The 24,897-nt window shown below is 47.7% G+C and overlaps 1 protein-coding gene across 1 annotated transcript in view; it reads left to right on the top strand.

Moving 5' to 3' along the window:
* LOC140722086 (NACHT, LRR and PYD domains-containing protein 3-like) overlaps positions 1 to 24,079 on the top strand; it is a 55,935-nt gene extending 31,856 nt beyond the window's left edge. Inside the window, 6 exon segments of the mRNA XM_073036880.1 lie at positions 9,882 to 9,968; positions 14,567 to 14,737; positions 14,893 to 15,060; positions 19,053 to 19,204; positions 23,464 to 23,565; positions 23,568 to 24,079. Coding sequence (XP_072892981.1) covers positions 9,882 to 9,968; positions 14,567 to 14,737; positions 14,893 to 15,060; positions 19,053 to 19,204; positions 23,464 to 23,565; positions 23,568 to 24,079 — 1,192 coding nt within the window.
* The last annotated feature ends 818 nt before the right edge of the window (positions 24,080 to 24,897 follow it).

Below are 24,897 nucleotides of genomic sequence, written 5' to 3'. Positions count from 1 at the left end.
ATACGAGAAAATATCATGTTTGGCCCGGGGGTTTATCTACCTTTATTCGCTGTAAGGCAGCAAGCAGCTCCTCCTCTTTAATATCTGCATGTTCCATGACACTACTGTTTGTTTGCCTTAATTCCATATCCGCTATGCCAGTTTCCTGAGTAAACACTGACGCAAAAAACTGTTTAAGATCTCCCCCATCTCGTGAGGCTCCACACATAGACGACCACTCTGATCTTGTAGGGGACCAATTTTGTCCTTTACTATCCTTCTACTCTTAATGTACTTGAAGAAACCCTTCGGGTTTACCATCACATTATCTGCCAAAGCAACCTCATGTCTTCTTTTTGCCTTCCTGATTTCCTTCTTTAGTATTCCCTTACATTTTCTATACTCTTCAAGTATCTCATTTGTCCCTTGTTGCCTATACCTGCTAAACACCTACTTAACCAGATCGCCAATATCCCTTGAAAACCTCGCAAGACCATTATCCTCCTCCACATCACTATCTGCTCTAGCACTCTGGTTCCCCTCCCCCTGCAACCTTGTTTAAAACCCCCGGAGAAGAACTTGCTAAATTACCGGCAAGGATGTTAGTCCCCCTCCAGTTCAGGTGCAAACTGTCCAATTCGAACTGGTCCCACCTCCCATGGAAGAAAGCCATATTGTTCAGAAACATGAACCCCACCCTCATGCACCATCTCATTAGCCACGTATTTAGCTGCAATATCTTCCTATTTCTAGCCTCACTAGCACGTGGCACGGGTAGCAATCCATCTGTGAGATCTCGCTTTCCCATCTACCTTTCTTCTTCTGGCCTCTCTGTTCCCACTCCCACTTCCTTCCAACTGTTGGATCTCTCCTCAGCATCCACCTTCCTCCTGTGGGATCTCTCTTCCCCATCCCCCTTCCTCCTGCTGGATCTCTCTTCCCCATCCCCCTTCCTCCTGTGGGATCTCTCTTCCCCATCCCCCTTCCTCCTGTGGGATCTCTCTTCCCCATCTCACTTCCTCCCGTAGCATTTATTTTCCCCATCCCTCTTCCTCCTCTGATAGATAGATAGATAGATAGATAGATAGATAGATAGATAGATAGATAGATAGATAGATAGATAGATAGATAGATAGATAGATAGATAGATAGATAGATAGATAGATACTTTATTCATCCCCATGGGGAAATTCAACATTTTTTCCAATGTCCCATACACTTGTTGTAACAAAACTAATTACATACAATACTTAAGTCAGTAAAAATATGATATGCATCTAAATCACTCTCTCAAAAAGCATTAATAATAGCTTTTAAAAAGTTCTTAAGTAGTTTACTTAAATACATTAAATACAATCAACCCCGTCACTTTAACATATCTTACTCCTGGCGGTTGAATTGTAAAGCCTAATGGCATTGGGGAGTATTGACCTCTTCATCCTGTCTGAGGAGCATTGCATCGATAGCAACCTGTCGCTGAAACTGCTTCTCTGTCTTCCCCACCCACTTCCTCCTGTTTCGTCTCTCGTCCCCATCCCCATCATCCTGTGGGATCTCTATTCCCCATTCCCCTTCCTTCTGTGGGATCTCTATTCCCCATCCCCCTTCCTCCTGTGGGATCTGTCGTCACCATCCCCCTTCCTCCAGACGGATTGCTCATCCCCATCCCACTTCTTCCTGTGGGATCTCTCTTCCCTATTCGCCATCCTCCTATAGGATCTCTGTTCCACATCCCCCTTCCTCCTTTGGGATATCTCTTCCCCGTCCCCCCTCCTCCTGTGGCATCCTTCTTCCCCATCCCCCTTCCTCCGGTGGGATCGCTGTTCCCCCTCCCCTTTCCTCCTGTGGGATCTCTCTTCCCCTTCCCACATCCACATGTGGGATATCACTTCCCCATCTTCCCGCCTGAGTGAACTCTCCTCCCCACACCCCTTCATAGAATCATAAAATCATAAAACACGAGCGCACAGAAAACAAGCCATTTGGCCCTTCTGCTCTGTGCCGAAACTTTATTCCGCTTGTCCCATTGACCTGTACCCAGTCCATAACCCTCCAGACCTCTCTCATCCATGCATCTATCCAATTTATTCTTAAAGCTTGAGTACGCATTTTCCACATCAGATGGCAGCTCGTTCCATACTCTCACCACTATCTCAGTGAAGAATTTCCCCCTAAACCTTTCCCCTTTCACCCTGAAGCCAAGTCCTCTTGTAATTTATCTCTCCTAACGTCTGTGGAAAGAACCTATTCTCATTTACCCTGTCTATACCCCTCAGAGTTTTGTAAACCTCTTTGAAATCTCCCCGCATTCTTCTGCGCTCCAAGGAATAAAGTCCTAACCTGTTCAATCTTCCCCTGTAACTCAACTCCTGAAGACCCGGCAACATCCTAGTAAATCTTCTCTGCACTCTTTCAATCTTATTGATATCCTTCCTATAGTTCAGTGACCAGAAATGCACACAATACTCCATATTTGGCCTTACCAATGTCCTATACAATCTCAGCATAACATCCCAACTCCTATCCTCAGTACTTTGATTTATTAATGCCAGGATGCCAAAAGCCTTCTTTACAACCCTGTCTACCTGTGACGCCACTTTCAGTGAATTATGTATCTGAACTCCCAGATCCCTCTGTTCCTCCGCACTCTTCAGTGCCCTACCGTTTATCGTGCATGTCCTACCTTGATTTGTCCTTCCAAAATGCAACACCTCACACTTGTCTGCATTATAGTGGTGACTAGTGGTGTGCCTCAGGGATCTGTACTGGGTCCAATGTGTTTTGTCATATACATTAATGATCTGGATGATGGGGTGGTAAATTGGATTAGTAAGTATGCGGATGATACTAAGATAGGTGACGTTGTGGATAGTGAAAGTTTTCAAAGCTTGTTGTTCAAAGATTTAGGCCAGTTAGAAGAGTGTGTTGAAAGATAGCAGATGGAGTTTAATGCTGATAAGTGTGAGGTGCTAAACTTTGGTAGGAATAATCCAAATAGGACATACATGGTAAATGATAGAGCATTGAGGAATGCAGTAGAACCGAGTGATCTAGGAATAATGGTGCATAGTTCCCTGAAGGTGGAATCTCATGTGGATAGGGTGGTGAAGAAAGCTTTTGGTATGCTGGCCTTTATAAATCAGAGCATTGAGTATAGGAGTTGGGATATAATGTAAAAATTGTACAAGGCATTGGTAAGGCCAAATTTGGAGTATTGTGTACAGTTCTGGTCACCAAATTATAGGAAAGATGTCAACAAAATAGAAAGAGTACAGAGGAGATTTACTGGAATGTTACCTGGGTTTCAGCACCTAAGTTACAGAGAAAGTTTGAACAAGTTAGGTCTTTATTCTTTGCAGTGTAAAAGGTTGAGGGGGCACATGATAGAAGTATTTAAAATTATGAGGGGGATGACCTGGGTAGTCTTTTGCAATTGAGAGTAAGGAAGGTTAGAACAAGAGGGAATGAGTTGAGAGTTAAGGGGCAAAAGTTTAGGGGTAGCACGAGGGGGAACTTCTTTACTCAGAGTGGCAGTTGTCTGGAACGAGTTTCAGTAGAAGTGGTAGAGACAGTTTCGATTTTGTCATTTAAAGTAAAATTGGACAGGTATATGGACAGGAAATGAATGGAATGGAGGGTTATGGGCTGAGTGCAGGTAGGTGGGACTAGGTGAGAGTAAGCGTTCGGCACGGACTAGAAGGGCCGAGATGGACTGTTCCCATGCTGTAATTGTTAAATGGTTATAAGTTATATGATATAAATTCCATCTGCCATTTTCAGTCCCATTTTTCCAATTGGTCCAGATCCCTCTGCAAGCTTTGTCCACAACGTCTCCAATCTTAGTGTCATCAGTAAACTTGCGGATCCAATTTATCACATTATCATCTAGATCATTCATAAAGACTACAACAACAATGGTCCCAGCACAGATCCCTGAGACACACCACTAGTCACAGGCCTCCCGTCTGAGAAGCAATCATCCACTACCACTCTTTGTATTCTCCCAAACAGCCACTTTCGAATCCAATCGACAACCTCTTCATGGATACCTAGCGTCTGAACCTTCTGAACTAGCCTCCCATGTGGGACTTTGTCAAATGTTTTACTAAGGTCCATGTAGACAACATCCACAACCTGTCCTTCACATCCATCCTTGGTAACCTCCTCGAAAAACACTACAGGATTCATTAAACATGATCTACCATGAACAAAGCCATGCTGGCTATCTTTAATCAGCCCTTGGTTGTCCAAATCCTTGTATATCCGATCTCTCAGAACACCTTCCAATAATTTACCTACTACTGATGTCAGGCTCACTGCTCTGTAATTATCTGGTGTACTTTTGGAGCCTTTTTCAAACAACGGAACAACATGAGCTACCCTCCGATCCTCCGGCACCAAACCGGTGGCTGAGGACATTTTAAATATTTCTGCCAGGGCCCCTGCAATTTCTACACTAGTCTCTCTCAAGGTCCGAGGGAATATCATGTTAGTTCCGGGGGATTTATCTACCTTTATTCACTGTAAGGCAGCAAGCAGCTCCTCCTCTTTAATCTCTATATGCTCCATGACACTACTGTTTGTTTGCCTTAATTCCATATCCGCTATGCCAGTTTCCTGAGTAAAGACTGATGCAAAAAAAACTGCTTAAGATCTCCCCCATCTCGTGAGGCTCCACACATAGACGACCACTCTGATCTTGTAGGGGACCAATTTTGTCCTTTACTATCCTTTTACTCTCAATATACTTGTAGAAACCCTTCTGGTTTACCTTCACATTATCTGCCAAAGCAACCTCATGTCTTCTTTTTGCCTTCCTGATTTCCTTCTTTCGTAATCCCTTACATTTTCTATACCTGCTAAACACCTACTTAACCAGATCACCAGTATCCCTTGAAAACCAAGGTTCACTATGCCTGTTAACTTTGCCTTTAATCCTGGCAGGAAGATACAAACCCTGCACTCTCAAAATTTTACCCTTGAAGGTGTTCCACTTACTGAACACATCCTTGCCAGAAAACAACTTATCCCAATCCACTCTTCCCAGATACTATCTTATTTCCACAAAATTGGCCCTTCTCCAATTCAGAACCTTAACTGGTGGACCAGTCCTATCCTTATCCATAATTATCTTGAAACTAATGACATTATGGTCACTGGACCCAAAATGTTTGCTTACACATACTTCTGTCACCTGACATGTCTGGTTCCGTAATAGGAGATCAGGTACTGCACCCTCTCTCGTTGGTACCTCAAGATATTGATTTAGAAAACTTTCCTGAACACATTTGACAAACTCCACGCCATCTAACCTTTCTCAGAATGGGCATCCCCATCAATATGTGGAAAGTTAAAATCCCCTACGATTACAACTTCCTGTTTCTTACATTGGTCTACAAACTCTCTAAAGATTTGCTCCTCCAATTCTCTCTGACTATTGGGCGGTCTATAATACATCCCTATTAGTGTTGTCACACCTTTCCCGTTCCTCAGCTCCACCCATATGGCCTCTATAGACGAACCCTCCGGGCTGTCCCGTCTGTGCACAGCTGTGATATTCTCCCTGACTGGTAATGCCACTTCTCCCCCTTTCATCCCTACCCCCTATCACGTCTGAAACAATGGAACCTCGGAACGTGAAGCTGGAGCTTTTAAGGAATATAAAAGTGTATAAATCTCTGGATCCTGACAGGATATTCCCTAGGACCATGAGGGAGGTTAGTGTAGAAATAGCAGGGGCTCTGACAGAAATATTTCAAATGTCATTAGAAACGGGGATGGTGCTGGAGGATTGGCGTATTGTTTATATTGTTCCATTGTTTAAAAAGGGTTCTAAGATTAAACCTAGCAATTATAGGCCTGTCAGTTTGACGTCAGTGGTGGGTAAATTAATGGAAAGTATTCTTAGAATGGTATATATAATTTTCTGGATAGACAGGGTCTGATTAGGAACAGTCAACATGGATTTGTGCGTGGAAGGTCATGTTTGACAAATCTTACTGAATTTTTTGAAGAGGTTACGAGGAAAGTTGACGAGGGTAAAGCAGTGGATGTTGTCTATACAGACTTCAGTAAGGCCTTTGACAAGGTTCCACATGGAAGGTTAGTTAGGAAGGTTCAGTCGTTAGGTATTAAAATTGAAGTAGTAAAATTGATTCAACAGTGGCTGGATGGGAGATGCCAGAGAGTAGTGGTGGATAACTATCTGTCAGGTTGGAGGCCAGTGACTAGTGGTGTGCCTCAGGGATCTGTACTGGGTGATACTAAGATAGGTGGCGTTGTGGATAATGAAGTAGGTTTTAAAAGTTTGCAGAGAGATTTAGGCCAGTTAGAAGAGTGGGCTGAACGATGGCAGATGGAGTTTAATGCTGATAAGTGTGAGGTGCTACATTTTAGTAGGAATAATCCAAATAGGACATACATGGTAAATTGTAGGGCATTGAAGAATGCAGCAGAACAGAGTGATCCAGGAGTAATAGTGCATAGTTCCCTGAAGGTGGAATCTCATGTGGAGAGGGTGGTGAAGAAAGCTTTTGGTATGTTGGCATTTATAAATCAGAGCATTGAGTATAGGATTTGGGATGTAATGTTAAAATTGTACAAGGCTTTGGCAAGGCCAAATTTAGAGTACTGTGTACAGTTCTGGTCACCGAATTATAGGAAAGATGTCAACAAAATAGAGAGAGTACAGAGAAGATTTACTAGAATGTTACCTGAGTTTCAGCACCTAAGTTACAGAGAAAGATTGAACAAGTTAGCTCTTTATTCTTTAGAGCATAGAAAGTTGAGGGGGGACTTGATAGAGATATTTAAACTTATGAGGGGGAATAGATAAAGTTGATGTGGATAGGTTTTTTCCATTGAGAGTAGGGGAGATTCAAACAAGAGGACATGAGTTGAGAGTTAGGAGGCAAACGTTTAAGGGTAACACGAGGGCTGATTTCTTTACTCAGAGAGTGGTAGCTGTGTGGAACGAGCTTCCAGTATAAGTGGTAGAGGCAGGTTCGGGATTGTCATTTAAAGTAAAATTGGATAGGTATATGGACAGGAATTGAATGGAGGGTTATGGGCTGAGTGCGTGTCAGTGGGACTAGATGAGAGTAAGCGTTCGGCACGGACTAGAAGGGCCGAAATGGCCTGTTTCCATTCTGTAATTGTTATATGGTTATATAGTTATAAGTCCTGCCCCTCCTGCAACCAAGTCTTACTAATAGCAAAAATATCAAAATCATCATGTGCCAATCCACGACGTAAACTGATCGGCCTTACGTACAAAACTCCTTGCATTGAAATAGATGCACCTGAGAACATTTCTGTCACGTACAAACCATTGATATCTGTCTATACAAGCAGTCCTCGCATGACCCTTATCCTCCTCCACCTCACTATCTGCTCTAACACTCTGGTTCCCCTCCCACTGCAATCTAGTTTAAAACCCCCGGAGCAGAACTTGCTAACCTACCGGCAAGGATATTCGTCCCCTCCAGTTCAGGTGCAAACTGTCCAATTCGAACTGGTCCAACCTCCCCTGGAAGAAAGCCCAATTGTCCAGAAACATGAACCCCTCCCTCACGCACCATCCCCTCAGCCACGTATTTAGCTGCATTATCTTCCTATTTCTAGCCTCACTAGCACGTGACATGGGTAGCAATCCACCTGTGGGATCCCCATTCCCCATCCCACTTCTTCCTGTGCGATGTACCTTCCCCAACTGACATCCTCCTGTGGGATCTTGCTTCCCCATCACCCTTCCTCCTGTATGATCTCTCTTCCACGTCCCTCCTCTTCCTGTCGGATCCCTATTCCCCATCGCCCATCCTCCTGTGAGATCTGCCTTCGACATCCCACTTCCTGCTTTAAGATCGCTCGTCCATCCAACCTCCTCCTGTTAACCGTTCCCCTTCCTGCTGATGGGCTTCTGTACCCATTCCCCTCCTCCTATGGCATCTGTCTTTCGCATCTCCCTTCCTCCTCTGGGATCTCATTTCCCCTTCCACCTTCCGCCTGTGGGGTCTCTGTTCCCATCCCCCCACTTCCTGTGGAATCCTCACAGATCCCACTTCCTGCTTTGAGATTGCACGTCCACCCGACTTCCTCCTCCGGGCTCTCTTCGCAATCCCCCTTCCTGCTGTTGGGCCTCTGTTCCCATTCCCCTCTTCCTGTGGCACCTCTCTTCCCCATCCCCCTTACTCCTATGGGATCTCTCTTCCCCCACTTCCTCCCACTGGATCTTTCTTCCCCATCCCCCTTCCCCTATTTGAATTTTTCTTCCCCACCCCTTTCTTCCTGTGGGATCTCTCCTCCCCAAACCTGCTGTTGGATCTAATTTCCCAACCCCCTTCCTCCTGTGGGATCTCTATTCACCATCACACTTTCTCGTGTGTGGCCTATGTTCCCATCCCCCACTCTTCTTTTGGGATCTCTCTTCACATCTTCCTTCCTGCTTTTGGATCGCTCATCCATCCGACCTCCTCCTGTGGGATCTATCTCTTCCCCACCCCCTGCCTCCTGTGGGATCTCTCTTCCCCACCCCCTACCTCCTGTGGGATCTCTCTTCCCCGTTACCCTTCCTCCTGTGGGATCTCTCTTCCCCATTACCCTTCCTCCTGTGGGATCTCTCTTCCACATCCCTCTTCCTCCTGTGGGATCTCTCTTCCCCATCCCCCATCCTCCTGTGGGATCTCTCTTCCCCATCCCCCATCCTCCTGTGGGATCTCTCTTCCCCATCCCCCATCCTCCTGTGGGATCTCTCTTCCCCATCCCCCTTCCTCCTGTGGGATCTCTCTTCCCCATCCCCCATCCTCCTGTGGGATCTCTCTTCCCCATCCCCCATCCTCCTGTGGGATCTCTCTTCCCCATCCCCCATCCTCCTGTGGGATCTCTCTTCCCCATCCCCCTTCCTCCTGTGGGATCTCTCTTCCACATCTCCCTTCCTCCAGATGGATAACTTTACCTCATTCCCTGTCCCCCTTTGGGATCTCTCATCACCATCCCTCTTTCTCCTTTGGGATCTCTCTTCCCCTTCCCTTTCCTCCTCTGGGATCTCTCTTCCCCATCCCCCTTCCTCCTGTGGGACCTCTCTTCCCCATCCCCCTTTCTCCTGTGGGATCTCTCTTCCCCCCCTTCCTCCTGCTGGATCTTTCTTACCCATCCCCCTTCCTCCTGTGGGATCTGTTCCCCATCCCCCTACCTCTGCTGATTTATCTCTTCCCCATCGCCATTCCTCCTTTGGGATCTCTCATCCCCATCCCCCTTCCTCTGGTGGGATTTATCTTCCCTACCCCCTTTCTTCCTGTGGGATCTCTCCTCCCCAACCCTACTGTTGGATCTCCCTTCCACTTCCCCCTTCCTGCAGTGGGCTCCCTCTTTCCCAACCCCCTTCCTCCCATGGGATCTCTCTTCCCCATCCCACTTCCTCCTGCGGGATATCCCTTCCCCATCACCCTTCTTCCTTTGGGATCACTCGTCCATCTGACTTCCTCCTGGGGGATCTCTCTTTCCCATCCCCTTCCTCCTGTGGGATCTCTATTCACCATCACCCTTTCAAGTGTGGTTTCTCTGTTCCCATCCTCCACTCTTCTTGTGGGATCTCTCTTCCCCATCCCTTTAGCTCGGGTGGGGCTATTTCACTGTGTCCCATTGACATTTCTGCTTTTCTGTTAGGAACATTTTGTTTAGCCATCTGGAAATGAGAGAGTTTACAGGGTCACACCGACAAACTAAATTACCAACATTTGGTGAATACGCTGGAGCTGGGCAGTGAGGGGCAATTACTGTGATGGGACCTCCGATCAGTGATTTACTGAAGGGTTTAATGTTTCCTGAAATATTCGAGCAAGAGAAATTCCCCCAAACCCACGGTTTGAATCACTTTGTTCATCAATCTGTCTGATTGTGTTTAGACTTGGGCAGAATAAACTGGGAGATTCAGGAGTGAAACTGGTGTCTGAGGCTCTGAGGAACCCGGAGTGTAAAATCCAGAAACTGGGGTAAGTACCAGACTGTGGGAGATTGTGTTCACAATCACTGGGTGTCTGACACTGAACATTAATGTGATCAGCAGAAACAAAGAAACATAGAAAACATACAGCACAATAGAGGCCCTTCGGCCCACAAAGCTGTGCCGAACATGTCACTACCTTATAATTACCTCGGTTTTATCCATAGCCCACTATATTTCTAAGCTCCATGTAGCCATTCTGGAATTAAAAGACACTATCGTTTCCGCCTCCAGCAGCCTTTTCCACGCACTCAGCACTCTCTGCGTAAAAAAAAACTTACCCCTGACATCTCCTCTGTACCTACTTCCAAGCACTTTAAAACTATGACCTCTTGTGCTAACCATTTCAGCCCTGGGGAAAAGCCTCTGACGAACCACATGATCAATGCCTCTCATTATCTTGTACACCTCTATCAAATCACCTCATCCTCTGTCTCTCCAAGAGAAAAGGCTGAGTTCACTCAACTTATTCTCATAAGGCTTGATCCCCAATCCAGGCAAAATCCTTGTAAATCTCCTCTGCACCCTTTCTAATGGTTTCCACGTCCTTCCTATAGTGAGGCGACCAGAAGTGAGCACAGTACTCCAAGTAGGATCTGACCAGGGTCCTATATTGCTGCAACATATAACCATATAACAATTACAGCATGGAAACAGGACATCTCGGCCCTTGTAGTCCATGCCAAATGCTTACTCTCACCTACTCCCACTGGCCCACACTCAGCCCGTAACCCTCCATTCCTTTCCTGTCTACTTACCTATCCAATTTTACTTTAAATGACAATACTGAACCTGCCTCTACCACTTCTACTGGAAGCTCATTCCACACAGCCACCACTCTCTGAGTAAAGAAATTCTCCCTCGTTTTACCTTAAACTTTTGCCCCCTAACTCTCAGATCATGACCTCTTGTTTGAATCTCCCCTACTCTCAACGGAAAAAGCCTATCCACGTCAACTTGATCTATCCCCCTCATAACCTCTCAACTCTTAAACTCAATCCCACTACTGCTGAAGGCCAATACACCGTACGCCTTCTTAACTCCAGAGTCAACCTGCATAGCAGCTTTGAGTGTCCTATGTACTCAGACCCCAAGATCCGTCTGATCATCCACACTGCCAAGACTTACCAATAATACTATATTCTGCCATCATATTTGACCTACCAAAGTGAACCACTTCACACTTATTTGGGTTGAACTCCATTTGCCACTTCTCAGCCCAGTTTTGCATCCTATCAATGTCCCGTTGTAACCTTTGACAGCCCTCCACACTATCCACAACACCCCCAACCTTTGTGTCATCATCAAATTTACTAATCCATCCCTCCACTTCCTCATCCAGGTCATTTATAAAAATCACAAAGACTTGGGGTCCCAGAACAGATCCCTAAGGCACTCCACTGGTCACCGGCCTCCATGCAGAATATGACCCATCTACAACCACTCTTTGTCTTCTGTGGGCAAGTCAGTTCCGGATCCACAAAGCGATGTCCCCTTGGATCCCAGGCCTCCTTACTTTCTCAATAAGCCTTGCATGGGGTACCTTATCAAATGCCTTGCTGAAATCCGTATACACTACATCTACTGCTCTACCTTCATCAACGTGTTTAGTCACATCCTCAAAAAAAGCATTCAGGCTTGTAAGGCACAACCTGCCTTTGACAAAGTCATGCTGACTATTCCTAATCATATTTTGCCTCTCCAGATGTTCATAAACCCTACCTCTCAGGATCTTCTCCATCAACTTACCAACCACTGAAGTAAGACTCACTAGCCTATAATTTCCTGGGCTAGCCTTACTCCCTTTCTTGAATAAGTGAACAACATTCCCAACCCTCCAATCCTCCGGAACCTCTCACATCCTCATTGATGATGCAAAGATCATTGCCAGAGGCTCAACAATCCCTTCCCTCGCTTCCCACAGTAGCCAGGTGTACATCTCTTCCAGTCACGGTGACTTATCCAAATTGATGCTTTCCAAAAGCTCCACCACATCCTCTTTCTTAATAACTACATTTTCAAGCTTTTCAGTCCACTGCAAAATCCCTACAATCGCCAAGATCCTTTTCCGTCATGAATGCTGAAGCAAATGATTCATTAAATACCTCCGCTATTTCCTCTGGTTCCATACGCACTTTTCCATTGTCACACTTGTTTGGTCTTATTCTGTCACATCTTATCCTCTTGCTCTTCACATACTTGCAGAATGCTCTGGGGTTTTCCTTAATCCTGTCTGCCAAGCCCTTCTCATAGTCCCTTCAGCTCTCCTGATTTCACTCTTAAGCTCCTTCCTGCGAGCCTTATAATCTTCCAGATTCATGTCATTACCTCGTTTTTTGAACCTTTCATAAGCTCTTCTTTTCTTCTTGACTAGATTTACAACGGCCTTTGTGCTCCACGGATCTTGTACCCTACCGTCCTTTCCATGTCTCATTGGAACGTACCTACTCAGAACCCCACACAAATATCCCCCGAACATTTTCTACATTTCTTCAGTATGTTTCCCTGAGGGCATCTGTTTCCAATTTATGCTTACAAGTTCCAGCCTTATAGGGTCACAGTTTCCCTTACTCTAATTAAAGGTTTCCCAAGTTTGCCTGATCCTATCCCTCTCTAATGCTATGGTAAAAGAGATAGAACTGTGATCACTATCTCCAAAATGCTCTCCCACTGAGATACCTGACACCAGGCCAGGTTCATTTCCCAATAGCAGATCAAGCACAGCCTCTCCTCTTGTAGGCTTATCTACATATTGTGTCAAGAAACCTTCCTGAACACACCTAACAAATTCCACCCCATCTAAACCCCTCACTCTAGGGAGATGCCAATCAATATTTGGGAATTTAAAACCTCACACCTCAACAACCCTGTTATTAAAACTCCTTTCCAGAATCTGTCTCCCTATCTGCTCCTCGATGTCCCTGTTACCATTGGGTGGTCTACACAAAACACCCAGTAGAGTTACTGACCCCTTCCTGTTCCTAACTTCCACCCACAGAGACACCTTAGACAAACCCTCCATGACTTCCTCCTTTTCTGTAGCCGTGACACTATCTCTGATCAACAGTGCCAGGTCCCCACCGCTTTTGCCTCCCTCCCTGTCCTTTCTGAAACAATTAAATCCTGACACTTGAAGCAGCCGTTCCTGCCCCTGCACCATCCAAGTCTCTGTAATGACCACCACATCATAGCTCCGAGAGCTGATCCACGCTCTAAGCTCATCCGTTTTATTCATCATACTCCTTGCATTAAAATAGACACATCTCAAACCATCGGACTGAGTGCCTCCCTTCTCTATCACCTGCGCATCCTCCCTTTCACACTGTCTCCAAATTCTCTCTATTTGTGAGCCAACCTTCCTCTCCTCCATCACATCAATTTGGTTCCCTCCCCCCAGCAATTCTAGTTTAAACTCTCCCCAGTAGCCTTAGCAAACCTTGCTGCCAGGATATTGGTCCCCCGGGATTCAAGTGCAACCCGTCATTTTTGTGCAGGTCACACCTGCTCCAAAAGAGGTCCCAATGATCCAGAAATCTGAATCCGTGCCTCCTGCTCCAATCCCTCAGTGATGCGTTTATCCTCCACCTCATCCTAATCTTATTCTCACTGTCATGTTGCACAGGCAGTAATTCCAAGATCACTACCTTTGAGGTACTGTTTCTCAACTTCCTTCCTAACTCCCTGTAGTCTGTTTTCAGGACCTCTTCCCTTTTCCTGCCTGTCACTGGTACCAATATGTCCCACGACCTCTGGCTGTTCTCGCTCCCACTGCAGGATATCTTGGATGCGATCAGAAACATCCCGGACCCTGGCACCTGCGAGGCAATCTACCATCCGAGTTTCTTTCCTGCGTCCACAGAATCGTTTGTCTGACCCCCTGACTATAGTCCCCTATCTCTGCTGCCTTCCTCTTCCTTTCCCTGCCCTCCTGAGCCACAGGGCCAGACTGTGCCAGAGGCACTGACACTGATGCTCCCCAACCCCGTGGGCCAGCCCCCTCCGGCAGTACTCGAACAGGAAAACTCATTGTCAAGGGGTACAGCCACAGGGGTACTCTCTAGTACATGCTTCTTGGCCTTCCCTGTCCTGACTCTGACCCACTTCTTCAGTCTCCCGTGGCCCCGGTGTGACCACCTGCCTGTAACTCCTATATATCATCTCCTCGCTCTCCCTGACCAGACGAAGGTCATCGAGCTGCATCTCCAGTTCCCTAACTCGGTCCCTAAGGAGCTGCAGCTCGACACACCGGGTGCAGATGTTGCCGTCCAGGAGGCTGGGAGTCTCCAGGATCTCCCACATCTGACACCGAGCACAGAGAACCAGCCTCACACACATACTCTCTGTCTGTATTGTAAACAGATAACCTACCTCGCCTCCACCCATTATCGCCGAAGCCCCGTTGAGCCAAAGCCTTCCTACTCTGTCTCCCGCTCCTCTGACGCTCGCACTGTAAATCTGTTCTCACTGGCCGACTTGCACAGTCGTGCTGAAGGAAATAATCAGTAATTGTGTTACTGATAAACACTGGGGATTTGTACCGTCTCCTGTCTCTCTGTGTCCTTCACCCTCACTCTCTCTCATCTCCAGGCTGTACGATGTCGGTCTCACAGATTTTGGTGCCGAAGATCTCGCCCCCGCTTTCAGTACAAACCCATCACTGACGGAGCTGAACCTGGGTTCTAATAAACTTGGAGATTCAGGAGTGAAACTGGTGTTTGCGGCTCTGAAGAACCCGGGGTGTAAAATACAGAAACTGTGGTAAGTACCAGACTGTGGGAGATTGTGTTTACAGTCACTGGGTGTCTGACACAGAACATTAATGTGAACAGTAATTGTGTTACTGATAAACACTGGGGATTTGTCCCGTCTCCTGTCTCTCTGTGTCCTTCACCCTCACTCTTTCTCATCTCCAGGCTGAGGGATGTCGGTCTCACAGATTCTGATGCCGAGGATCTCGTCTCCGCTCTCAGTACAAACCCATCACTGACGGTGCTGAACCTGGAGTTAAACTCGCTCACAGACCGATCCGTTCCCGCTCTCTGCCGCCTCATACGGACCCTCCCAAGTCTGGAGCTGATCGAGTGAGTGTTTCTGTTAATGTTCAATGTGATAAAATAATAGTGGATCCGCGGGTTTTCTGGTGGTATTTGTCTGTGAGTGTTGTTGAAACATTAACCCCGGTCCCCTGTTACTGACACTGTCGTGTAATCTGTTTATTTCATCTTTATTCTCCCATCTGTTTCAGCCTGGACGGGAATCGGTTCAGTGAGTCCGGGGAGAAGGAACTGAGATCTCTATGGGGAGTGATCCTGAACATCTGAATGTGTGAACATCCCCGCCCGCGGGATGGGGACATTTGACCGATTCCCCGCCCTCCCCTTTAACTCCCGCCCTTATCTTTAATGGCCGCGCGCCTGGTTCAACTCCCAACGGTTTTAACGGAACCGGCTCAGGTTTCTCGCTGTGTGTCGCTCGGAACGGTCCCGCAGTGACGTGTTTCCGCCTGTTGTCCGGCGGGGCAGCTTCCACCGATGTGTGAGTTCGAGACTCCAACGTGACACCCCGGGGAATTACCCAGACAGGAAGAGCCTGGGGGCCGGGGCTCAGTCTGGGACACTGGTGTCCCGGGGTGGGGGGGATTATCCCGGGAGAGAATCCTTTTGCTCCCTTTGCCGACGACGGTGCATTCGGCAGCCTGGCCGATATAATGATGTTAAATTGACAAATCCCTCGGCAGTGACCCTGGATCTGCAGCGATCCCGGACACGGCCCTGAAGTGTGATTTTATAATCATCGGTTCCCCGATGCAGAGTGACGGTGAGAAACGGGACTGATTATTCAACCGGTCACTCGTTGTCGCCGGTGAGTTAATTGTATGTGACTGTGAGTGAGTCGGGAGCAGCTTATTTATTCCCGCACGTCAGCAGCTCACACATTGTTTAATTTATATTTGTAAATTTAGTCACACCCAGGACCAGACACAGAGTGAATTTCCCTCCACACGGTCCCAACACACACACACCCGGGACCAGACACAGAGTGAATTTCCCTCCACACCGTCCCATCACACACTCCCTGGGTCAGACACAGTGAATCTCCCTCCACACCGTCCCATCACACACTCCCTGGGTCAGACACAGTGAATCTCCCTCCACACCGTCCCATCACACACTCCTGGGGTCAGACACAGAGTGAATCTCTCTCCACACTGTCCCATCCCACACTCCCGGGGTCAGACACAGAGTGAATTTCCCTCCACACTGTCCCATCCCACACTCCCGGGGTCAGACACAGAGTGAATTTCCCTCCACACTGTCCCATCACACACTCCCGGGGTCAGAAACAGAGTGAATCTCCCTCCACACTGTCCCATCACACACTCCCGGGGTCAGACACAGAGTGAATCTCCCTCCACACGGTCCCATCACACATTTGCAATGCCAAACACACAGTGAAGCTCCGTCTGCACCATTCCATCACTCAATTAATTCCACCCTGCAAAATCTCATTTCAGGGAAGCAGGCACCATCAATTTGCGGGAGACTCCCGGAACTCCCGGGAGAGGTGGGATGTCTGCAATAGAGTAGCTCCTTAGCGGCCAGCCAGCTAGTTTAAATAACGTTAGCTATGCTAATGAACGAATGACACCCGTTAAACTCACCTCAACAGTGATTTAACCCCCCCCCATGGGCAATAGAAAACACAATGTTGCAGACAGTGCAGCGAGCAACACTGTCATTATTCCTGACCCCTATTAGGCAGGGGTACACTTTAGTGTAGTCTGGGGTGAAGTACGTTTTGTATTTTCTTTTTTTTAATACTCTGCCATGGAGCGCTCCCTCCCTCTCTCTCCCACTCTCACCCCCTCCCTTCCCCTCTCTCTCCCCCTCTCAAAAAATCGATTTGCGGGAGATTGTATATAATTCGCGGGCATCAGGGAGCCGCTATCAATATGCGGGAGACTCCCGGGACTTCCGAGAGAGGTGGGATGTCCGACGCTTCACTTGAAATGGCCGTTGGAGAGGGAGTGACGGCTTTGGTAGAAGTGAGCACAAGACAGGGAGGGACGCGCTGATTTAAAATGGGCGAATCCTTAGTTAATGTGGCCGCCAGGGATGGAGTGCGACACTGACTTACAATGGCCACTGTCACACACAGAATCTATGGCGAAGGAACATGCGGTGCCCATGGATACAATCCCGGGATCGAGTGTGTTATTGATTGTAATAACTATTTTAATTTGTGCTTTATATAGTCTTGGGCGTTGTACATATGTTTTAAGTCCAATAATATTGTCATTGAATAAACTAATGTATATATCTCAGATATTCACACATACACATATACATGTGGGTTTTGGGGAGGAGGGGTGAGGGGTTTGGGAGGAAGAGGAGTGATGAGACGAGGAGTGGACTGAGGAGACGGTGAGCGTGGCGAAGTCACTGACTCAATAGGGGACGGAAAGGGGAGGGGCGAAAGTTCCTGTCACAAACTGGTGGCCGACATGGAGAAGACAAAGACGGGGTGAGGAGGAGTGAAACGACAGGAAGGGAGTGGGAGTGATGGGACGGGGAGGGAGGGGATGTAATGGGAAGGGAGGATGTTCTGATTGGACAGGATGTGGAGTGTGGGGGAGTGACATTTTCAATAGTGGAAGATGAATGGGTGGTGACAATTGCCTTCGCAAATAAGACGAGCTGCAAGAAAGGGGGCGTACTCGAAGGCAAGGGGGAGCGGGGACGCGGCCAGGGCTGATGAGACGGAGAGTTGAGTGTCCCAACAGAGGGGGAGAGGAGCGACTCACTCAACGACGGAGGGAAGGGATCAGGTGCGGGAGCAGAATTTCCCATCAGAAAATCTTCATCAGCCATGATGTGGTGGATGGCGGGAGAAAGGGTAAGGGGTCAGAGAGGGGAAAGGGTGTCAGGAGTGACGGGGTGAGTAGGGGAGTGACTCACTGGGTAACAGAGAGAGAGAAAGAGGGCGATGAGGAGAAGTGAAGATTGGCATCGCAAAATGGCAGCCAAACAGCGTACGATGCAGAGGATCGAGGTGGTGGGGAGAGGAGAGCGAGGGGAGGGAGGGAAGGGGTTTGCGAGTGATGGGATGGGACGGAGGGTGACAAGATGGTGAGTGTGAGGGAGAGGAAAGGAGGGTCTGACTGTCACACAATGGCAGTCAGCAGAAGGTTAAATGGAGAGTCGGGAGATCGGGCACCGAGGGGAAGGAGAGGAGGGATGAGGAGTTGAGATTGAATAAACAGGGAGGGAAGTGAGTGGAAGGTGAGGAAAAGGGTTTGCCCCATTCTATGATGCGGGGAGCGCGGTTTTCAATGGTAACCATCACAAAATGGCCACACGCCAGGGTGAGATGGGCGGTGATAGAGGGGAGAGAGAGGGGACAGAGAGCGGAGTGTTTCAGGAGTGACGGGAGCCGAGGGTGGGAGAGGGCGGCTCGTAACAAGGGAGATGGAACTGCGGGGTTCCCACGGGGGAGGAGTGTGACTACGGGAAGAGGCCAGCACCGTTACCCTCCCCTCCCCTCCTCAGTCTCGAAAGTCCTGCTTTGACTTTTCTTTCGGGCTGAGCCTCAGATCGTTCGGCCCGAATCCTTCAGGCTGTTCCGTGGAGTCGGGGGACGTGTCGTCACTGGGGCCCGTCAAAGGCAGGAGTGGGCGCCGGCTTGCCGGAGAAGATGCAGGCGAGGTCTGGCGGTGCGGGCTGGTTGGCGTGGATCACCACCATTTTCTGCAGGGGAGTGGGGGAGAGGGAGGGGTCAGATTGAGGATGGAAGGGTAGAAAGAGAAGGTGAGGAGAGGAGATGAGATCCACTCCCTCAGCCTCTCTCTCAGTCCCCTCTGTCCCCTCTTCTCTCTCCATCTCTTCCCCGACCTCTCTCTTCCCACCCTATCCTCCTCTCTCCACCCCTCTCCGCACCCTTTTATTCCTTTTCTGCCTCCATATCTCTCTACCCCTCCCGCTCTCTTGCTCCCTCCCCACGGTGTTCACCTCCCCCGTCTCTTGTACCCATGCCTCATTCCTCGCCGCCCACACACACCCGCCCCCGTGCACAGGAAGATCCCACTCACCACCGGAGGCTGTGCGGTGCAGCAGTCGAGGTCCCTGCAGTTGGCGATGGCCGTGAGGTCGGATATCACCAGCGAGACCAGGCAGTTGACCAGCAAGATCACCGTGATCCCGCTGACACACCTCTGCGAGATTCGGTGTTTGGCAGAGGGACAGAGCGAAGGAAGCATGGGAGGGGGGAGAGCCAGACGGAAAGAGAGGAGTGGAGAGGGGGAGAGAGAAAATGGGGTGAGAGTGAGAGGTGAGAGACAGAGGAGAGAGAGGGAGGGGCATGGGTGGAGATGGCCGGGGAAGAGAGAGGAGTGAGTGAGAGTGGGTATTGGGGTAGGCGGAGGTGGGGAGACCCAGACCGGGAAGAAGAGAAGGGGGGCAGTGGGTGAGGAAGAGAGGGGGTGGGTGGGAGAGAGATGGGGGTAGAGAAGGGGGAGAAAGAAGAGAGGTGGCAGAGGAAATTGATAGAGGGAGGGACATGAGAGTCAGATGGGGAGAGAGGTGAGAGGCAGGAGATAAGAGAGGTCGGACAGGGAGAGGAAAGAAAGGTGGAAAACACAGGAGGCAGAGACAGAGAGAGTGAGACATGGACAGGGTGAGAGGTGAAGAGGGGTGAAAGAGGGAGAGGGTTGAGAGACGGAGAACTTTAGCCTTCGATTAACGGAACGCGCCAAGTTTTGGTTTATAACCATATAACAATTACAGCACGGAAACAGGCCATCTCGGCCCTTCTAGTCCGTGCCGAACGCTTACTCTCACCTAGTCCCACCGACCTGCACTCAGCCCATAACCCTCCATTCTTCCCTGTCCATATACCTATCCAATTTTACTTTAAATGACAATACCAAACCTGTTTCTACCTCGTCTACTGGAAACTCGTTCAACACAGCTACCACGCTCTGAGTAAAGAAGTTGCCCCTCGTGTTGCCCCTAAACTTTTGCCCCTTAACTCTCAACTCATGTCCTCTTGTTTGAATCTCCCCTACTCTCAATGGAAAAAGCCTATTCACTCCAACTCTATATATCCTCCTCATAATTTTAAATACCTCTATCAAGTCCCCCCTCAACCTTCTACGCTCCAAAGAATAAAGACCTAACTTGTTCAACCTTTCCCTGTAACGTAGGTGCTGAAACCCAGGTAACATTCTAGTAAGTCTCCTCTGTACTCTCTCTATTTTGTTGACATCTTTCCTATGATTCGGTGACCAGAAATGTACACAATACTCCAAATTTGGCCTCACCAATACCTGGTACAATTTTATCATTACATCCCAACTCCTATACTCAATGTTCTAATTTATAAAGGCCAGCCTACCAAAAGCTTTCTTCACCACCCTATTCACATGAGATTCCACCTTCAGGGATTTATGCACCATTATTCCTAGATTCCTAGATTTTCCCAGATTTTTGGTTCCCTGGAAGTGGGGTCACAGGCAGACGGGGCGGTGAAGGCGGCGTTTAGCATGACCGCCATCGTCGGACAGGGCACCGTGTACCGGAGGCGGGAGCTCACGGGGATTTACGACGGTGTCGCCGGGACTCGAGGGGCTGAGTTACGGAGAGAGGTCGGGCAGGTAGGGACTTCATTCCCTGGAGCGTAGGGGGGCCTTACAGAGGTGTGAAAACCACGAGGGGCACAGATAGGGTGAATGTGCACAGACTTTTCCTCAGGGTCGGGGAATCTTGAACCAGAGGGCACAGATTTTAGAGATTTAATAGGGGACCCGAGGGGAAACTTTTTCGCCCAGAGGGTAGTCCGTCTGTGGAAGGAGCTGCCAGAGGAAGTGGTCAGGGCAGGTACATTAACGACACTCGGACAGGGACACGGACAGGAAAGGTTTAGAGGGGTACGGGTGGTCCGTCTGTGGGAGAAGCTGCCGGAGGAAGTGGTCGAGGCAGGTACTTTAACGACACTCGGACAGGGACACGGATAGGAAAGGTTTAGAGGGATACGGGTGGTCCGTCTATGGAACGAGCTGCCGGAGGAAGTGATCGAGGCAGGTACATTAATGACACTCGGACAGGGACACGGATAGGAAAGGTTTAGACGGATACGGGTGGTCCGTCTGTGGAAGGAGCTGCCAGAGGAAGCTCCTTAGAGATTATACTCAGGTAGTTGACGTTGTGAATAATGAAGTAGGTTTTCAAAGCTTCCAGAGAGATTTAGGCCCGTTAGAAGAGTGGGCTGAGCGATGGTAGATGGAGTTTCATGCTGTTAAGTGTGAGGTGCTACATTTTGCTCGGAATATTCATCACTTGTGCTGGCATCTCATTCCACGCTGTCACAACCATTTCAGTGAAGAGCTTTTCCACATGTTCCTATTATATATTCACCTTCCTCGCTTACCCATGACCTCTGGTTGTCATCCCACCCAACCTCAGTGGAAAAAGCTGCTTGCATTTACCCTATCTATATCTCATAATTTTCTATACTAACAAATCCTGAATCCAATGTATAATTTCCTTGTTTAAGTTTAGAGCCATTTTTAGGTGTATAAAATGATGAAGGGCATTGAGCATGTGGGTAGCCAGAGGTATTTTTCCAGGGTTGAAATGGCTAACACGAGGGGCATAGTTTTAAGGTGCTTGGAACTAGATACTGAGGGATGTCAGGGGTAAGATTTTTACACAGAGAGTGGTGCGTACGTGAAATGCACTGCCAGCAGCGGTGGTCCAGGCTGATACAATGGGGTCTTTTAACAGCCTTTTAGATAGGTACATGGAGCTTAGAAAAACAGAGGGTGTGTGCTAGGGAAATTCTAGGCAGTTACTAGAGTAGGTTACATGGTTGGCACAACATTTTAGGCTGAATGGACTGGAATATGCTGTAGATTTCTATCTTCTATTTTGAACAGTGAAGTAAATACACTTCTTTAATCTGTACAGGGTCCACGATTTTAATGCCACTTTTCCACTCCCCCATGGACTCTTTGTCCATCTCCTGAGTAAACAGAAATGGAAAAATATTTAAGATTTAAGATATCCACCATCTGCTTTGGTTCCACACGTGGATTGCCATTCCCGTCTTCCAGAGGACCAACTTTGTGCCTTGCAATCCTTTTGCTCTTAATCTATCACTAGAATCCCTGAGGATTATCCTTCATCTTTTCTGTGAGGGCAACCTTATGCCTTCTTTTAGCCATCCTGATTTATTTCTTATGTGCTCTCTTGCATTTCTTATACTCCATAAGATTCTGCCTGCCTCTCCCTTTGCCATAAAGCAGACTGTCCCAATCCACAGTTTCCAGATCCTAGTATCTTAATTCCAGGTGTTGATCCATGCCCTGAACACATCCGCCTTTCCTACAATGCTCCTTATATTGAAATATACAGGGCTCAGCATATTCACTGCATCATGCTCAACCTTTTCGTTCCTGACTTTGAGGTCTAAACAACAACTATCTCCACAAACACTCCACTCTCTGTTCAGTTATTCAGGCTCCCATTCCCCCTGCAACTTTCGTTTACCCCCCCCCTTACCACTACCTCGCAGCATACAGCTCTATCACCCATTTGGCTTTCCTCTCCCAGATGAAAAAGAAAGGACACGCATACCAGGTACAGGCAGATAGGAACAAATGCGGTCCTTATGAAATACAGGAAATTCAAGTGAACACTTATGAAAGAAATAAAAGAAGGCATGAGGTTGCCCCTGCAGACAAGGTGAAGGAGAATCCTCAGGGAATCTGCAGATATGTTAAGAATAAAAAAGATTACAAGGGAAAAAAATAATCCTCTGCAAGATCAGAATGGTAATCCATATGAGGAAACAAAATAGATGGGGAGGTCAAGGCAGTGGATGTTGTCTACATGGACTTTAGCAAGGCACCTGACAACGTCTCATAAGGCAGTTTGGTCAAGAAGGTTCAGTCATTCAGCATTCAAGATGAGACAGTAAATTGGATGATCAAACCTTGGCAAGTCAAGTAATCTCACTTGAAATGTTGTCCTACACCCATTGATGTATTTTGTAAATCTTTTTAAGGTTAAAAATGAGAAGGAATTTGTCTCCAGGGATCTCAAACATGGCATGCCAGTTTTGTTGTCTCTGTCTAGATGTTTAAAAAGTGGAGCAAGGGATTCAATCGACCATCCTTCCTGCTCAGACTGTTTGGAGGGATTCACTCGTGCATTTGACCAACTGGCACGCCCGTCATTTTACACAGGAGAAAGGCTGTTCACCTGCTCAGACAGTGGGAATGGATTCACTCGGTCATCTCAACTAAAGGTACATCAGCAAGTTCACACTGGGCAAGGCCATTCACCTGTTCTGTGTGAGAGAAAGGATTCAATTGGTCTTCCCACCTGTGGACACAACAGTCTGTTCACACCAGGCAGAGGCTGTCATCTGCTGAATTTCTGGGAAAGAATGCACTCAGACATCTGACCTAATGGCACACCAGTGAGTTCACACTGGTGAAAAGCCGTTCACTTGCTTAGTCTGTGAGAAGGGATTTACTCAGTCATCCAATCTGCAGAGTCATCAGCGAGTTCACACTGGAGAGAGGCCTTCACCTGCTCAGAGTGTGGGAAGGGATTCATTCGGTCATCCCAATTACTGGCACACCAGTTAGTTCACACTGGTGAAAAGCAGTTCACCTGCTCAGAATGTGGGAAAGGATTCACTGAGTCATCCACCCTACAGACACACCTGTGAGTTCACACTGGAGAGAGGCCATTCACCTGCTCAGAAAGTGGGACGAGATTCACTCATTCATCCACCCTACAGAGTCACCAGCAAGTTCACACTGGGGAGAAGCCATTCCTCTGCTCAGAATGTGGGAAGGGATTCACTAAATCATCGCATCTGAAGGTACATCAGCAAGTTCATGCTGGAGACAGGCCGTTCACCTGCTCAGTCTGTGGGAAGACATTCACTCAGTCATCCCATCTCCAGAGACATCAGCAAGTTCACACTGCAGAGAGGCCATTCACTTGTTCAGATTGTGGGAAAGGATTCACTCAGTCACCCCAATCACTGGCACACCAGTCAGTTCACACTGAGGAGTGGCCGTTGTTATGATTCCCTTGGTTTTGTTTGCTGTAGACTGTCATTTTAAGAGAGAGTGAGAGAGAGAGAGAGAGAGAGAGAGAGAGAGTTTAAGAAGGGAAATCAGTCTGACTTGCAGCTTGTTTGCATCGCTCGCCGTTTGTTTAGTTTTAACTGAGGACACAGACACTCAGGGTCAGACGGAGACGAAGGAGGAAAAGTAGGATTGAAACTAGGGAACAAGTGGCCAAGGGTCACTGATTGCAACTTTCCTATGCCCATAAGGGTGGGTTAATTATCGATTCAGCATACATCGAATGTGTGGATGTCACCTCGTTTGATCCATAGGAGTGGATCTGATTTGGGGTATCCTGTGAAGTCCACTGATGTGTTAACCCTTGCCTGGGTGTGGTGGGGTAATTCACTTGAAGACAATACCCTTTGTGACAAGTCACTTTCGGTGATAATTCGTATCTGGATTTGGAACGAAGACAGATAAAATCTACAGCAACTGTTTTCTCGTTTTACCACCAACAAACCTGTGCAATTCGACATAATTGCCTTCTCTCAACATTTACGCTGGATTATAAATATCTCTCTCATCACCTATTCCATGGTTGAACTAAAATTTCATACTTTGCCAGCTCAAGACTCCAAGCCTTGTTTCTCCCGAGCTCAATAGTTTTGGAGTTATATTTACACATATGTATATACACATAACAATGTTCACTTTTGTTTATCTTGCTTGTTACTATATTATAAGTAGATTCTAATAAAGGTAGTTTTAACTTCAAAAAACAGACTCCAGGTGTAGTCTATTGCTGCTGGTTCATTTCTAAAACGTTATGATT

This window comes from Hemitrygon akajei, unplaced genomic scaffold (genome assembly GCF_048418815.1).
Source record: "Hemitrygon akajei unplaced genomic scaffold, sHemAka1.3 Scf000069, whole genome shotgun sequence".
NCBI classification, from domain to species: Eukaryota; Metazoa; Chordata; class Chondrichthyes; order Myliobatiformes; family Dasyatidae; genus Hemitrygon; species Hemitrygon akajei.
Note: the sequence above shows the minus strand (reverse complement) of the source record. Positions and strands in the feature narration are given on the sequence as shown.